The 17,038-nt window shown below is 46.2% G+C and overlaps 1 protein-coding gene across 1 annotated transcript; it reads left to right on the plus strand.

The window, feature by feature from the left end:
* Positions 1-800: 800 nt before the first annotated feature.
* Positions 801-14,326, plus strand: LOC109923020 (E3 ubiquitin-protein ligase RNF220-like; the record flags this gene model as incomplete). The annotated part of the gene is made up of 8 exons (XM_048621333.1): positions 801-884; positions 2,644-2,686; positions 6,213-6,259; positions 8,602-8,734; positions 10,223-10,319; positions 11,385-11,462; positions 14,012-14,126; positions 14,192-14,326. Coding segments are annotated over 8 exons (732 nt in total), but the record flags the coding sequence as incomplete, so codon positions are not given.
* Positions 14,327-17,038: the final 2,712 nt, after the last annotated feature.

Raw genomic sequence — 17,038 nt, forward strand, 5'->3', positions numbered from 1 at the left:
AATAGCAGTGAGAAAGAAGATGTTCTTGAACCTGTCGGTGAGTGTGTTCAAGCTTCTGTTCTTCTGCCTGACAGAAGGGGTTGGGAGAAAGTATTACCAGGTGGGAGGGGCCTTTGATGACGTTGGCTGCCTTTTCACAGCAACGAGAAGTGTAGATGGAGTCCATGGATGAAAGGTTGGCTTGCATGATGGTCTGGTCTGTGCACACAACTTTCTGTAGTTTCTTACAGTCCTGGGCACAGCAGTTGCCATACCAGGCCGTTATGCACCTGGATTGAATGCTTTCTATAGTGCATCTGTAAAAGTTGGTGATATTCCTTATGGACAACTTATCCCTGGGATTGACATCTTTTCCCAGATAGAATAAACTGGAAAGGGGTGTTAGGATGGGATAAGGGATTTACTTTGGGGAGGGACCAGAGGTTAGATAGAGTAAGGCAAGAGATGAAGAACGTTAGAATGGAGTGCACTGGAGGTGGGTAGTCTCTGGGTGAGTCTAATACCTGTGATCCATCCGGAGCAGAATTGGAAGGGAGGGAATCTGAGGAAAATGCGGATACATAGTGAACAAGTGGAGTCATGAGTTGAAGTTGATAGATGCAAGGTCTTGGGGATACACAGGCCCAATTTAAGAGGAAAATATTTTGTGTGTTACTCCACATTGACATATAACTGGTTACTGGAAAAACCTTTACCGATTGCAAATCTGAACTCTCTCTGGTTTTCCTAACCATGAAACAAAGAGTGTGAGTCCATTGGCTTTGCTGCCTGCTGTACTAATACAACTTCTGTTTCTTCAGTCTCCTCCCATTAAGGAAGAAGTGGTGTCGCCCAGTACCTCACCAATCTCCACAGATGAGGGCCACCATTTAGAAAGACAACAGGTGAGAAGTGCAATTGGCCACTGGCTGTTGGTGTAAGGTTGCCTTTGTCCTGTCTGTCTCACGGTGGAGTGACAACCGCACTTCCCCAATATTAATGGGTGGAACGGTGGCACAGTGGTTAGCACTGCTGCCTTACAACACCAGGGACCCAGGTTCAATTCCACCCTCGGGCAACTGTCCGTGTGGAGTTTGCACATTCTCCCCGTGTCTGCATGGATTTCCTCCCACAGTCTGAAGATGTGCAGGTTAGGGTGGATTGGCTATGGGAAATTGCCCCATAGTGTCTTGGGATGTGCAGGCTAGGTGGACTAGCCATGGTAATTCAGAGGCTGGGTTTGCCTGGGATGTTCAGAGGGTTCAATGAGCTGAATGGCCTGTTTCTACACTATAGGGATTCTATGATAATACAATAACTGACATTATGTCCCCCAGTACCTCTGTGTCATCAGCTTTGGTTGCTTCATAGCTGTATGAAACGGCACACAGCCTTTGTACAAAGAAGGGAGGAAATAAAGAAATCAGTGATGAGCAGCTTTCTTTTTCTATTATTTGTTCTGGGGATCTGAACTGTGCTGACAAAGCCAGCATTTATTCCCCATGTATAATGACCCTTAAGTAGACAGTGCTGATTGATACACAACAAAGAGACTTCCTTAACAATTTCAGAGGCAAGATTTTGCTGTGGGTCTGGAGGCCAGACTGGGTAATGATGGCAGAATTCCTCCCATGGAGGACAAAATTGGCAAATTTTAACTTATTTTAATATACCTGTGTGGATATGTTGTAACACATCTACGGGACAGGGTAGAATTGAACCTGGTTCTCCTGGTCCGGGGTAGGACGTTACCTCTTTGCCATAACAACCTCTAATCTGTTCTTTACAACAATTCAATAGTTTCATTGTCTTTCATAGAGTCAGAGAATCATAGAGAGGTACAGCATGGAAACAGACCCTTCGGTCCAACCCGTCCGTGCCGACCAAATATCCTAAATTAATCCAGTCCCATATGTCAGCATTTGACCCATATCCCTCTAAATCCTTCCCATTCATGTATACATCCAGGCCAAGCAGCATCATAGGAGCAGAAAGGCTGACGTTTCGGGCCTAGACCCTTCATCAGAAATGGGGGAGGAGAAGGGGGTTCTGAAATAAATAGGGAGAGAGGGGGAGGTGGATAGAAGATGGATACAGGAGAACATCTATCCATTTATTTCAGAACCCCCTTCCCCTCCCCCATTTCTGAAGAAGGGTCTAGGCCCAAAACGTCAGCCTTCCTGCTCCTATGATGCTGCTGGGCCTGCTGTGTTCATCCAGCTCTACACCTTGTTATTTCAGATTCTCCAGCATCTGCAGTTCCTACTATCTCTCATGTATACATTCAGATGCCTTTTAAATGTTGTAATTGTACCAGCCTCCACCACTTCCTCTGACAGCTCATTCCATATACACACCCACGCTCTGTGTGAAAAAGTGCCTCTTAAGTCCCTCTTAACTCTTTCCCCTTTCACCTTAAACCTCTGATTCCAAATTTACTATTAGATTGAATTTTAAATTCTTTCAGCTGTGGTGGTTCCTGTTTTTGGAACATTATCCCGGGCCTCTAGATTACCAGCTGACTAACACGGCTACTGTGCTATCAAATATATTTAATTTTTAAAGAAACTAAGTAGATGTTCAATTCTAGGCTACCATGAAGTAACTTAAAAGTGTAAATGCTCAAAATAACTAATGAGCACTCCAACTTCTGTTTGTCTTTAGACTTTCCAACAAGTAAAAATTAACAGAGAGAGTCGACTCAATGGTGAGTGTTTAAACTGAGAAATGTCAAGGCGGTAGATGTGTGCGTGTATTTTGTGTGTTAGTTAATATGTGTTGGGCGTGTGTGTGTGTGTGTGTATGTGTGTGTGTGTGTTTATGTGTGTGTGTGTATGTGTGTGTTTATTTGTGCGTGTGTGTGTGTATGTGTGAGTGTGTGTGTGTGTGTGTGTATGTGAGTGTGTGTGTATGTGAGTGTGTGTGTATGTGAGTGTGTGTGTATGCGAGTGTGTGTGTATGTGAGTGTGTGTATGTGTGTATGTGAGTGTGTGTATGTGTGTATGTGAGTGTGTGTGTTTATGTGTGTATGTGAGTGTGTGTGTTTATGTGTGTATGTGTGTGTGTTTATGTGTGTGTGTGTGTGTGTTTATGTGCGTGTATGTGTGTTTGTGTGTGTGTGTGTGTGTGAGTGTGTTTGTGTGTGTGTGTGTGTGTGTGTGTGTGTATGTGTGTGTGTGTGTTTATGTATGTGTGTGTGTTTATGTGGATATATCCAAATGTGTGGTATGTCTTTAATTTGCTCATTGAATGTGGACATTGCTAGCTAGATCCTGAATTACCTTTTTAAAGTGGTGGTAACATCCCAGCTCCTGTACTCAATGCTCTAACCGATGAAGGCAAGCGTGCCAAATGCCTTCTTCACCACCCTGTCTACCCGTGATGCCAGTTTCAAGGAACTATGTACCTGCCCCCCAGGTCTCTCTGTTCGACATCACTGCCCAGGGCCCCATCATTAACTGTGTAAGTCCTGCCCTGGTTTGCCTTACCAAAATACAACAGCTCGCATTTATCTGCATTAAACTCCATTTCTATTCCTTGGTCCATTGACCCAGTTGATCAAGGTACCAGTTAACTGGTAGTCACTGATAGGATTAATCTCACACTGCCTGCCCTACTCCCTAATGGGCAGTCTGCTCCACAGGCCCAAACCACTCCAACTGGTTGAGAATTGGCCAGTTCAGTCGCATGAAAACCCACATCAGAAGCACATGTCCTTGAGCAGACATCATCCTGAAATCAAGGGACAGTTGACAAATCACTGACACTGCATCGCCTTGACCTGACGGTGAAGAGTAACGGTTTATTTGACAGCTGAAAGTGATTTGTAATTAGTACTGCAGTGCTTTATAATAGGTGGACCCAGTATTATCTAGAAACCCTTATTGGATGTGTCAGGAAATTCCCTGCATTTAACTCAGTACTGACAGCTCTCCCATACACCCCAGTGTAAAATCAGAGGTTTTGGTACTTAAACTAAAATCATTTTGTCAACTAAACCTTATTAATTCCGGGCATAAATGCAGAAACGAGTTAGTAATTTTTTATCATTTAGCCTATTTTTCCTGATCAACCTGTTCAGAGATGTCATTACACATCTCTGGAGCAGGTGGGACTAGCACCCAGGCCTCCTGGTCCAGGGGTAAGGACACTACCACCGCACCTCAAGAGGACCTCTGGGAGTTGGGAATGCAGAAACTGACTTGAACAAGATCAGCTGTTCTCCTGCAAGCTGATTGTGACTTCTGGTAGCTATGGACGAGACCGGAATAGCTGGGAGATAACATCCTGACTCATTGTGTTTTTAAAAATGTCAGCACTGTCTTATTCAGCATGCAGGCAAGTTGAAACATTTGCGATTCCTTCTCCATAACTCTATCTAGCTCTCTGATTTCTGCAATCCAATTAGTAGCCATCTCCATTTGTTTTCAATGTTCAGCACAAAGACTGTTTCAAAGCAGAGACTCCAGTTTGCTTTCAAGCCCAGAAGAAATATTGAACCATTAGTTTCAAATAACACAATGAGAATTAGTGCTGTCCTTGTTCTGACCCAGACTCTTGCTATCAGATTATTTTAATGTCATGTGAAACAGTCAATGAGTCTTCATCATGGCAAAAATAGATGTTGGATTACGCACTGCACATGACAGCACTAATAACAGAACATCTGACCAACTTCACGTTATGCCTGGAAATGTTCGAAGGAAGAATTGTATTGTGTATTTGTGCCTCTGAGTCCAAGGGTTATGTGTTCGGTCCCCATTCCAAAGTTTTGAAAATGCAGTGTAGGCTGACACTTCATGTGGAGTCCTGGGAGAAGGCTATATTGTCAGAGGAGTTGTGTTTTTCTTTCCAAATGTGACACAGGGAGGCGCTGGGGAGAATATGGCCTCATGGTATTGTCACTGGACTGTTAATCCAGAGACCCAGATAACGTTCTGGGGAGCCAGGTTTGAATCCCACCATGGCAGATGGTGGAATTTGAATTCAATAAAAAATATCTGGAATTAAGAATCTAACAATGACCCTGAATCCATTGTCGGAAAAACCCATTTGGTTCACTAATGTCCTTTATGGACGGAAACTGCCATCCTTACCTGGTCTGGCCTACATGTGACTCCAGACCCACAGCAATGTGGTTGACTCTTGACTGCCCTCTGGGCAATTAGGGATGGGCAATAAATGCTGCCTAGCTAGAGACACCCTCATCCTGTGAATGAAATAAAGGAAAAAAAATTAAACTAAGATGCCGTCTTCCCTCTCAGGTGGAAATAAAAGATCTCACGGTATCATCCAAAGAACACCAATGCCATAAAGGGGGAAAGGTTTTGTCTATTAACTCTCAGCTTTCCTACAATTTCGCTAACATCTGGTTGGAGGTAGATAGCTCAGGAGGCTCCCCTATTGCCAGTGATCGATACAAAGCACTGACTGGGTACTCTTCATCATTGAAGAGGGACGAAGATATCTTTAGGTCACTTCTTCTGACCAAACGTTTTGGAAAAGATGGCAATATTTTCCTTGGTGCATTTAATACAAAATCCTTGTTCTTATTTGCAAAATGTGCCGTGGTCGCACCTGTCTTCCTCTGCTTCTCCCTCCAGCCCTGAGTATATGGCAAGATGGCAGAATCTTAATGTGAAGCTCTGGAGGTTCAGAGCGGATTAGAATAAGCGTTTTTCACCCAGATGGCATTGGGAATCTGGAATGCACGATCTGAGAGGCAGGAAACCTCCCAGCGTTTAAAAAGTACTTGGATGAGCACCTGAAATATCATACTATTCAAGGCTATGGGCCACGTGCTGGAAAGTGGGATGAGCGTGGATGGGTCAGTGCAGACTCGATGGGCTGAGGGGCATCTTCTATACAGTATGACTCTGATTCTATCCCAGCTCGTAGCATCTTCCTGATTGTGTACCCGTCCCCCTGAGCTACCCCACCCAGCAAGGTTCAGTCACTGCATTGTGGCCTCCTTTTGTCTGTGCGATAACTCTCCCCCCATTGAAAAATCTCCGCCAAGGCCTGCCAGCCCAAACTAGGCCTCACCTCCCTCTTGATTCTAGTTTACTCAACACCCCAGATGACAGAGCGTGAGCTGTGCCTGGCAGACATTGGTAAATGCACCCGCGTGCCCAGTGGGTGTATTTGTGTTGCCCTTTGGGACAGGGCTTGACCCTATTGTTTGCCGTTGCCCTAAGCCGCCATCTTACACCTTGTCCTATTTTCTCTTCCAGCAAGGGCAAAGAGATGCAGGTGGATCAGACCCTCAGACGAAGATCAGGTATGTGTGATTGTTTTGCTGGAACAAGGATAGTGAAGAACCCATTCATGTGAAGAAACGTAGGGTTCAATTTAACGCCCAAGGACAATGAGGGAAGTTAAAATCACAACAAGGTCTTTCTCATTAGATCTGACCAGGGCAGCGTTTTTGGAAATGGTTTGTTTTTGGCCAGTGCACAATGTCCTCACACCAGGCAGGGCTGAGGACCTGTTAATATGTCTCAGACAAGCAAACACAGCCTGTAATTTTATTTTAACCCCAGGCTTCATGGGTGAGGTGCCAGCTGCGCCCAGGAAAGCAGCTACAGAGTAGATCCACGCTCAGGAATGGCCCAGAGAGGTGGTTTCCAAAGCTGCTTGCAAGGACTCCTTGTCAGTCAGGAGATGCAGCCATATTCCTCCAGGAATATTCCTCTGGGCAGCTGTCGGAGACCAACTGGGACATTGTGATCCCAGATTCCCACTCATCTTCCTTCCAGTACGTTCCCATTTGGAGTACCTGTGATGGTCTCAGCACCTCGCCCTAAGGTGACACACTCTAACAATGTGCAATAATTCTCTTAGATCACACTAAGAGTGTAATAGAATACCCCAATATTACTCAGAAATGACAACAATTAAAACAAAACCTGAGCGATAAAATCCTGCTCTGCCGCCATGGCTAAGTAACAGCATCCAAGTCCCACTCCAGGACTTGAAAACAAAATTTCAGGCTGACGCTCGCAGTGCAGTTCTGAGGGAGTGCCGCACTGTCAGAGGTACTGTCTTTCCAAAGCATTTTAAACCAAGGTCCTCTCGTTTGGGTATCAAATACTGTTGAGCATTATTTCGAAAAGCAGGGGAGCTCTTCCTGGAGGCCTGGTCAAGATTTTCATCTACACAGTTAACGACACAGAAAGCAGATTTGTCAGGTTATCATCACGTTGCTGACTGTGGGAGCTTGCAGTACACAAATTTAGCCCTTGCGCTTCCGATGTTACAACAACGTCAACACTTCACGAAGTAGTTTATTGACCGTGAAGGAGTCAGAGAGTCATACAGCAGGGAAACAGACCCTTCAGTCCAACTCATCCAGGCCAGATTTCCCAAATTAATCTAGACCCATTTGCCAGCATTTGGCCCATATCCCTCTAAACCCTTCCTATGCATATCCCCATCCAGATGCCTTTTAAATGTTGTAATTGTACCAGCCTCCACCACTTCCTCTGGCAGCTCATTCCATACACGCACCACCCTCTGTGTGAAAAAGTTGTCCCTTAAGTCCCTTTTATATTTTTCCCCTCTCACCTTAAACATATGCCCCTCTAGTTTTGGGCTCCCCCTACCCTTGGGAAATGACCTTGTCCATTCACTCTATCCATGCCCCTCATGATTTTATAAACCTCTATAAGGTCACCGCTCAACCTCCTACGCTCCAGGGGAAAAAAAGTCCCAGTCTATCCAGCTTCTCCCTATAACTCACACCCTCTAGTCCCGGTAACATCCTTGTAAATCTTTCCTACACCCTTTCCAGTTTAAAACATCTTCCTATAGCAGGGCGACTGGAATTGTATGACTTTGTAGCATGCAGAGGTGGTGAAAATTGTTTCAGAAGTTCCTCACTGTTGTCTGTCTGAGTGGCTGGGCCAGTACTTATCTACTTTTATTCTGATCTGTCCTGTGGCAGGGAGACAATAATTTGTAATTGCTTCATTTCTCTCTCTCGCTCTCTCTCTGCTACAGTGGGTTCCCTCTGGTGTCCCGTGGCCCCAGGACCTTCCTGTTTTCTCAGCAGCTCCGCAATCCCTCACTCAAAATTATGGTGCCAAGTTTCACACGTGCTCTAGCAATATCCACTTCACCACCCAACCACCTCTCTCGACTTTTAGATAAACACATGAATATGCAAGGAATGGAAGGATATGGACCAAGGGCAGGCAGAAGGGATCAGTTTAATTTGGCATCTTGTTCAGCACTACATCGTTGCCTTTTCCTGTGCTGTACTGTTCAATTTTCTATCTGATTTAGTGTCAAGCCTTCTCCCATTACACTCCTGGGGGTCGCCTTGGGGCACTTTGTTTTAATGAAGGTGTGATTTAATTTTCGCATTGGTGTGTGTTCAATGTAATACAGTTACATTCTCATTTGCAATCTTCTCGAGTGCAATGAAGTGTTTGAGTTTGCTAATCCACGCAGCGCAGGATTAGCCACACATCTCCTTGTCTACCAGACGTGCAATCTTATGATCCCTGCTACCTTTCTGTAAGCATTACCACTTCCTTGGCCAGTTTGTGTAACTGCGAGCAAAGAGCCCTGTCACAGCCCAGTGTTGTGTTATGTCTTGCTCTCTCCTCTGCTTTGCAGATTGATGGTCCCTATCTTAAGGAGCCGAGGTTCCTGGACACAGAGGACGAAAGCCCGAGTGGAACTCACTGTGTGGAACATGCATGGCACAGCCTCAGCAGGAACAGCACACAGCAATTCCACAAGCTGAGAGGTAGGTGGCAGAAATGAGCTAAATCTCCGTTCCCAAGTTGTGGGACATTGACTAGAATGATACATCTCTGTGCTGATCTTTTAGAAATGTCACAGTTTGCAAATCAGCCGTCTCTTCTTCCCCAGCACCGTGCAGTCGGTTCTGAAATAACACGATAGTTGCTTTCCTGTGCAACTTTGTAGAAATAATGGGGCCGATAGGAAACTGGGGTTATGGTCTGACCGCCAAAAAAAATTTTCACTCAAAATCGCCTAAAAATTACCCAAAAGCCAAACACAAAGCATAGCACAATTTGAATAAATGTTTAATTCATACCTAATCGTGAAATAAAAGTAAATTTAACGCTTTACCTTGAAGAAAAGGATGACTTGATGGAGGAGGAGTTTGTATTGTACCGCGCACAGAAAGCACTTCACGACAAAGCCTGCGAAATGATCACATGATGCCGGCACGGTCACTCTCTCGGCGCTAACATCGTACGCATTCACCACGAAGCCTGGAAAATGATCATGTGATGTCAATTCCTACTCCTCCGCACACTGAGGGAATCGCGTTACATCCAACACAAGTTCGCGTTTAAGAAATAGTGCTCCCCCTATTCGTCAGTCACGTTACAGCCAAATTGTGCTGGAACACGCGTTATAGCAGATTTATCAGTTCTGGTTGTCGTTCAATTCCACTCTCCCTGCTGTAGGAAAGATATTGTGAAACTTGAAAGGGTTCAGAAAAAATTTACAAGGATGTTGCCAGGTTTGGAGGGTTTGAGCTACAGGGAGAGGCTGAATAGGCTGGGGCTATTTTCCCTGGAGCGTCGGAGGCTGAGGGGTGACAGTCATGAGGGGCATGGATAGGGTGAATAGCCAAGGTCTTTTTCCCAGAGTACGGGAGTCCAAAGCTAGAGGGCATAGGTTTAAGGTCAGAGGGGAAAGACCAAAGATGTGCAGGTTAGGTGGACCGATGATGTCTGTAGTGTCCTGGGGTGTGCAGGCTAGGTGGATTAGCCATGGGAAATGCAGGGTAACAGGGATGGGGTGGGATGTTTTCTGGAGGATCAGTGTGGACTCAATGGGCTGAATGGCCTGCTTGCACACTGTAGAGATTCAAAGTTCTAAGGGGAAAGATATAAAAAGGGACCTGAGGAGCAATTTTTTTCATGCAAGGGTGGTGCGTGTATAGAATGAGCTGCCAGAGGAAATGGTGGAGGCTGGTACAATTACAACATTTAAAAGGCATTTGGATGGGTATATGAATAGGAAGGGTTTGGAGGGATATGAGCCAAATGGGATTAGATTAATTTAGGATATCAGGTCGGCATGGACAAGTTGGACCGAAGGGTCTGTTTCCATGCTGTATGACTCTATGACCATACTGGCCTTTTCTGAAATGATTAACTCCCACATCAACATTCAAACTGCTGCAAGTTATTTCTGATGCTATTTGTACGTTGCCAATGTTACAATAAATAACGAACGAAATTATCTGCCACAGGATCAAGCTCTTGCACAACACAGAGTTTGACAAGTAGAGACAGCGATGGAGATCTCGACACTGACAGAGATGAGCTATCACTCTTCACTAAGTTTAAGTATCCTTCATGTGAGATTTCTGAACCAATCCTGACCGAACAGCGCATCTTAAAACAAAACCTCAGTACTTTGCTGTCTCTCAGTATTGGCGAGCTAAATTTGAAGTGTCTGTGTCATAGGGCACAGTGTTTAAGAAATATTCTGCTAGATTACACCTGCGCTGAACTCAGATGCAGCAGCTAGTGTTGGAAATGCCTTATAATCTCAATCTAGAAATACCGGGAAAGCCTAAAAAAATACTGAAGACTTCCAAACGTTCCTGTGTCAATGTGAAGGCAAATAGTTTCTCAGTCATGCAAAGTAATTGAGAATGTTTATCTCTGGTTCTTAAGGGTTACTGGCGAGAGTGAGGAAGCCTGAGAATGAGGGAGGCAGAAAAATGTGGTGCATTTTTCACGAGACTAGAGCAGATAAAAAAGAGAACTGACAGGAGCGTTTAACATCATGAAGGCAAGGGACAGAATAGATGTTCCCAATGACTGTAGAGACCAGAATGATGGGACGCAGATTGAAGATCTGAGGTAGTAGATTGTATGACCAGAGGCAGTGACTAACATGGTAGAACAGTTTGGATAAGCATTGAAAGAAAAGAGAACAGAAGGACATGGCAGTAGGGTCTGCTTGTGGGATTGGAGGAGGGGAAACAGAATGATGAGAGCTGCCTCAGTATTGTAATCCCTACACAATTCCTGCCCTCAGTGTTGTTCCTACTGCATGTAAGCACATTTTACTCTTGAGGCAGACGGTTTTCCCATGCACAATGTGCAGTGTTTGCATCTCCTTCTATTAACACCAACGGATTTAAATGATCACATCCAGTGCCTCATATAAAGCAAATTACATCCATGCACCGCCCCGCCCCCCCACCCCCCCCCCCCCCACCCTCCACCACCTCAACCCCTGTGGGGCAACGCAACACATGACACAAGGCATCAGATTCAGATTCCATGAGAGGGAGAGCACCATGATGAGGATAGATTGGTTAGAGTCGACACCATCATCAGCAAGTGTGTCTCCATTGGACCCAGCTTTCCCAATCTCTCCTTAACCAGTGCTTTGTACAGTTGTTCAGCAGCACAGGGCCCGAATGGCGAGGCACAGAAGCTGGTAGAAGCGCAGGACCAGCACAATGTGGTGATAAGGTAAGTTCCACCCTGTGAGCGATAGAAATAAACAGGGCTACCATTAGTTAGTGAGTACGAATGGCTTGTCGTGTTAGCAAGGGATTGGAATCAAGTTGGAGAATGGGGGTATTCTGACAGGTTGCTTGAGGCTGTTGGATTGCACTTGACTGTGTTAGTGATGGGTCAGTCTGGTCTCACCAGCTGAGACGGCCCTCTCTCCCCCACTATGAACCATTTTTTTATTGTTGGGCTGAGAGAGAGCTGAACAAAGAGAAAAACCCCATCGTAGATTCATAGAATGCTGTTACAGCTTTTGGTCAGAGTGATTTAGCTAGACCTGCTCATAGAACATAGAACATAGAACAATACAGCACAGTACAGGCCCTTCGGCCCACCTTGCTGTGCCAAACTTTTACCCGAATCCTAAGGTCTATCTAACCTCCACTCCTACCTTATACTATCATCCATATGCCTATCTAATAGCTGCTTAAATGCCCCTAATGAGGCCAACTCCACTACCCTCTCCGGCAATGCATTTCACGCCCCTACCACTCTCTGAGTAAAGAACCTACTTCTGACGTCTCCCCTATATCTACCTCCACTCACTTTAAAACTATGCCCCCACGTAATAACTACCTCCACCCTAGGAAAAAGTTTCTGGCTGTCCACTCTATCTATACCTCTGATCATTTTGTACACCTCTATCAAGTCACCTCTCATCCTTCGTCGTTCTAAAGAGAAAAGCCCCAGCTCTCTCAACCTTTCCTCGTAAGACCTTCCCTCCATTCCAGGCAACATCCTGGTAAATCTCCTCTGCACCTTTTCCAACACTTCCACATCGTTCCTGTAATGTGGCGACCAGAACTGGACACAATACTCCAGATGTGGCCAAGAATCCCTACAGTGTGAAAGCAGGCCATTTGGCCCATCAAGTCCCTCTGAAAAGCATCCCACCCTAACCTGCACATCTTTGGACTGTGGGAGGAAACCCACGCAAACACAGGGAGGCTCTACACAGACTGTCGCTCGAGGGTGGGATCGAACCCGATTCCCTGGTGCTGTGAGGCAGCAGTGCTAACCACTGAGCCACCAGGCCACCCCATACTTCACTTTGCAAACTCTTTCAATTCCCTTTTGAAAGTCACGATTGAACCTGCCTTGTTCACACTCCCAGGGTGTGCAATCTGGACTCACTGTGTAAAGGCTTTTTTTCTCATTGGGTTCCCTTCGTTTCGTCAGTCACTTCAAAACGTTGGCTCTTCAGCTGTTGGCCTTTGGGGATCAGAATCTCTCTGCCTACTCCCTGTCGGATCTTCAGGATTTGAGACACCTCTATCAAATCGCCTTCCCACATTCCCTCAGCTTCTCCGCTCTATCCGTGTAATGGGAGTTCCTCATCCCTGGAGTAATTTGTCTCGATGTTTTCTCCTCTCTCTCTAAAGCCTCCATATCGTTCCTCAAGTTGAACATGATGAGGTCAAACACGCATTTTATAAAGTTATCAGCAGGAAGGAAGCTCAGGAGCTCACTGTCCCTTAAATACATATACATAACTCAAACCTCCTTTGGCTTAATAACTGCTTTCTTTAAGGCACCTTTAGCCACTCTGGTATAAATGTGACTCCATATACACAATGATGTGATTGACTTTCAATTACCCTCTGGGAAATTAGGGATGGACTGGTCTAGCCAATGGTGTCCACATCCTATGAAAGAATATAAAAAAAACCTGATCCCCATTGTTATTAAACAGATGCATGTTCCTAAGTTAAAAAGTCCAGCAAAATGTTAATGGCTCCATAAGGCTGTGGGACAATGTTTTGGATTGTAGCTGGAATGCTTTTAATGGTGAAAAGTTACAGGCATAAGGCTTAGAATCCTAGAATTTGACCCAACAGAACGAGGCCATTCGACCCATCATGTCTGTACCAGCTCCTGAAAGAGCTACCCGGCTAGTCCCAGTCTCCAGTCTTATCTCCATAGCCCTCTAACTTCATCCCTTTCAAATATCAATCCAATCTCTTTTGAAACTTCCTATGGAATTTCCTTATAGAGAAAGAAAGGTCTTGCATTTATATGTCACCTCTCATGACCTCAGTACATCCCACAGTGATTTACAGCCAATTAAGCGCTCCCAATTAAGGCTGGATGGCTGGTTTTGCGATGCCAACAGCGCAGGTTCCATTCCCGCGCCACCTCCTCGATCTCACCCTCTCGCCTGAGGCCTGGCGACCCTCAGGTTAAATTCATCGCTGGATTTCTCTGGGATCATGGCAACTTTAGCTCGTTTAAAGTCCCCTCGAATAGATGGTGGCGCTCCCTCGCTGGAGCATCAAGCTGGGCTTGCGTGCTTCAGTCTTGGGATTGGAACTCGGAACAGACGGTAAACAGCAGGGAGGGGATCCCGTGGACTTTGGGCATTATCCTCAGGGTCTTTGTGGGTCCACTGGGCTCAAAGGGATCCCATTGTACAAGAGTGGACCTAGATTGTGGTAATATAGATGTGGTCTTGATGTACAATTCACATTCCAACAGATTTCAGCTTTAACCTGTTGCATCCTCTACAGAATGGTTAACCCAGTGGTGGACAGAGGCGTAACCTCAGACATCTTGAAAGCCCGGATCAGTGAGCTCACACAGAAGCTGTTACAGAGGGAAACCTACAGGTGCCACGTGTGTATGGTAAGAAGCCTGGCCACTCGCTGCGAAACACTATGATTCCAATATTTCTCCTTCCTCTCCCAAAGGCGTCCCCTCTGTATGGCCTTCCCCTCTCCCTGGCGGCACTGAGTTCGGTTGGAAGACTCCATCCAGCTGATGCCCCTAATGAGAATTCACAGAGCGGAGATCCGCACCATATCAGCGTAGTGGCCGTGCGCAAGGTACAAATTAGTCTTCCCAAATGCCCGGTAACCTCTACCAAGGAAAGCCCTTGGGAGAGGACAGGGTGTCGCTTGATTGCGATGCCTACCATAGTCCAGCAGTAAGTAAATACTCACCACCAACGCTCCCAGATGAAATATTAGGTGGTGTATGAGAACAGCTTCTTTCGCACTGTTATTAGATTTCTGAATGGACCCCTCAAATTTTAAATTTAATGTTTATCTTGCTCTCTGTGCACCTTCTCTGCAGCCGTAACATTGTATTCCTCGTTCTATTCTATTACCCTCATGCACTTTGTATGGTACGCTCTGCCTGTACTGCACACAAAACAGAGCTTTTCACTGTACTAAGGTACACACGACAATAATAAATCAAATCAATAAAGGGTAGTTGTAGGAGGGTAACTGGAGCCTTTAAACCAGATTCTGAAGGGATCTTTAGAACTTTTAACTTTATTCCTTATTTCTTTCTACCTAAGTTTTTGGATCTAGGTAGCTGTACCTAAGATGATGCTGTGCATGGTGACATTGACAAAGTTTTCACTGTACTCGTGCACTTGAGTGCATGTGACAATAAAGTCTAAATCTAAGACGATGAAACAATACTTAAGCAAACATGTTGGATTGTAGAGTTAACACCGTGTGGAGCTGGAGGAACACAGCAGGCCAGGCAGGAAAGTTGATGTTTCAGGGTCAGGACCTTTCTTACTGTCCCTCTGATGCTGCCTGGCCTGCTGTGTATCTCCAGCTCTACTCCTTGTTATATCAGACTCCAGCATCTGCAGTTTTGCTGTCTCTTGTTGGATTGTATCTTGTCTAATGGGAAGCTGGGAGGTTTTTGAACTGCATTTGGATGCTGAGGTTGTGGTAATTCTCGTTTTGTCTTCAGGGGAGGCGGGAGAGATAGGGGAAGAAAAAAATCATCTTTGGTGACAAGTTGATTCTTTAAATGCGTTCTTTGAAATAGAGCAAGCTGGAACAGGCTGTCCTGAGGGAAGTCTCTCTCTGTCTCCTGTCGGCTGAGCCAGTTTCGAGGAGTTGACCCTTTCAGGCTTCAACAGCTAAACATCATCATTGTGAACCCTCCAACTGCCTTTGATGTGACACCCTGGCCTTAGGGGCTAGGCCTCTCCCAGATAGGCACAGGGGAGGCACAGCTGCTAACTCCTGCATTACACCATCGCCAATGTTACATCAGGCCCTGGCTGACATCAGGTCTTCACATGATCAGTCCCCAACCCCTCCCTAAGGCCTGCACTGCTCTGGGACACGGGCCAATGTGGGTGGTAAGTCCCACCCCAGTCAGAACTCTCACCTGTTTACCTTCACCACGCCCCACCCCCATCCCAGAGAAACAGGAGAGTAAGGAGGGGCCATCCGAATCCAGTTCAGGTCCAGCTGCCTGCCTCTGATTTTCAGCGATTACATTGATCAATCTGTTTGTGACAAACAGGATGATGAGGCAGAGTGGAGCTGGGATACAGGCCAGCTATGATCTGGGGGCAGCACGGTGGCTCAGTTGTTGTCATTGCTGCTACACAGTGCCAGGGACCTGGGTTCAATTCTACACTCGGGGCGAATGTCTGCATGGGTTTCCTCTGGGTGCTCCGGTTTCCTCCCACAGTTCAAAGATGTGCAGGCTAGGGTGGATTGGCCATGCTAAATTGCCCCATGGTGTCCACGGATATGTAGGCTAGCCATGGGAAATACAGAGTTACAGGGATGGAATGCTGCTCGGAGAGCCAGTGTGGACTCGATGGGCTGAATGGCCTGCTTCTGTCTTTAATTTCCCGTCAACTCAAACTACAGTGGAGCCATTTCTAACCTGTGCAGTCAGGGATTTAGTCTTTGTTTCTGAGCACAGTGTACACAGTGTAGAAATAAAGCATTCCACAGAATTCACTCCCTCCAGTACTGGCAGTGTGTATCTTTTATAAAATGCACTCTGATAAGGACAGCGGCTACAAGACCAGTGACAAAGGTTGCAAATCCTGCAGTGAGAAACTCACCACCTCACTCCTCAAAGCCCTGCCTGCCATCTACAAGGCACAAGTCAGGAGTGTGATGGAATACTGCCCACTTGCTCTGGATGAGTGCAGCCCCAACAACATTTAAGAAGCTCGACACCATCCAGCACAAAGCAGCCCCCGCTTGATTGGCACCACATCCACAAACATTCACTCCCTCCACCACCGACGCTCGGTAGCAGCAGTGTGTACCATCTACAAGATGCTCTGCAGAAATTCACCAAAGATCCTCAGACAGCACCTTCCAAACCCACGACCACTTCCATCTAGAAGAACAAGGGCAGCAGATACATGGGAACACCACCACCTCCAAGTTCCCCTCCAAGTCACTCACCATCCTGACTTGGAAATATATACGGGGTGCAGAGCTGGATGAACACAGCAGGTCAAGCAGCATCAGAGGAGCAGGAAGGCTGACGTTTCCGGCCTAGACCCTTCTTCAGAAATGGGGGAGGGGAAGGGGGATCTGAAATAAATAGGGAGAGAGGGGGAGGCGGAAAGAAGATGGACAGAGGAGAAGACAGGTGGAGAGGAAACAGACAGGTCGAAGAGGCGGGGATGGAGCCAGTGAAGGTGAGCGTAGGTGGGGAGGTAGGGAGGGGATAGGTCAGTCCAGAGAGGATGGACAGGTCAAGGGGGCGGGATGAGGTTAGTAGGTAGGAGATGGGGATGGGGCTTGAGGTGG

Source organism: Rhincodon typus, unplaced genomic scaffold (genome assembly GCF_021869965.1).
Source record: "Rhincodon typus isolate 14 unplaced genomic scaffold, sRhiTyp1.1 hic_rhity00000489, whole genome shotgun sequence".
Taxonomy (NCBI): Eukaryota; Metazoa; Chordata; class Chondrichthyes; order Orectolobiformes; family Rhincodontidae; genus Rhincodon; species Rhincodon typus.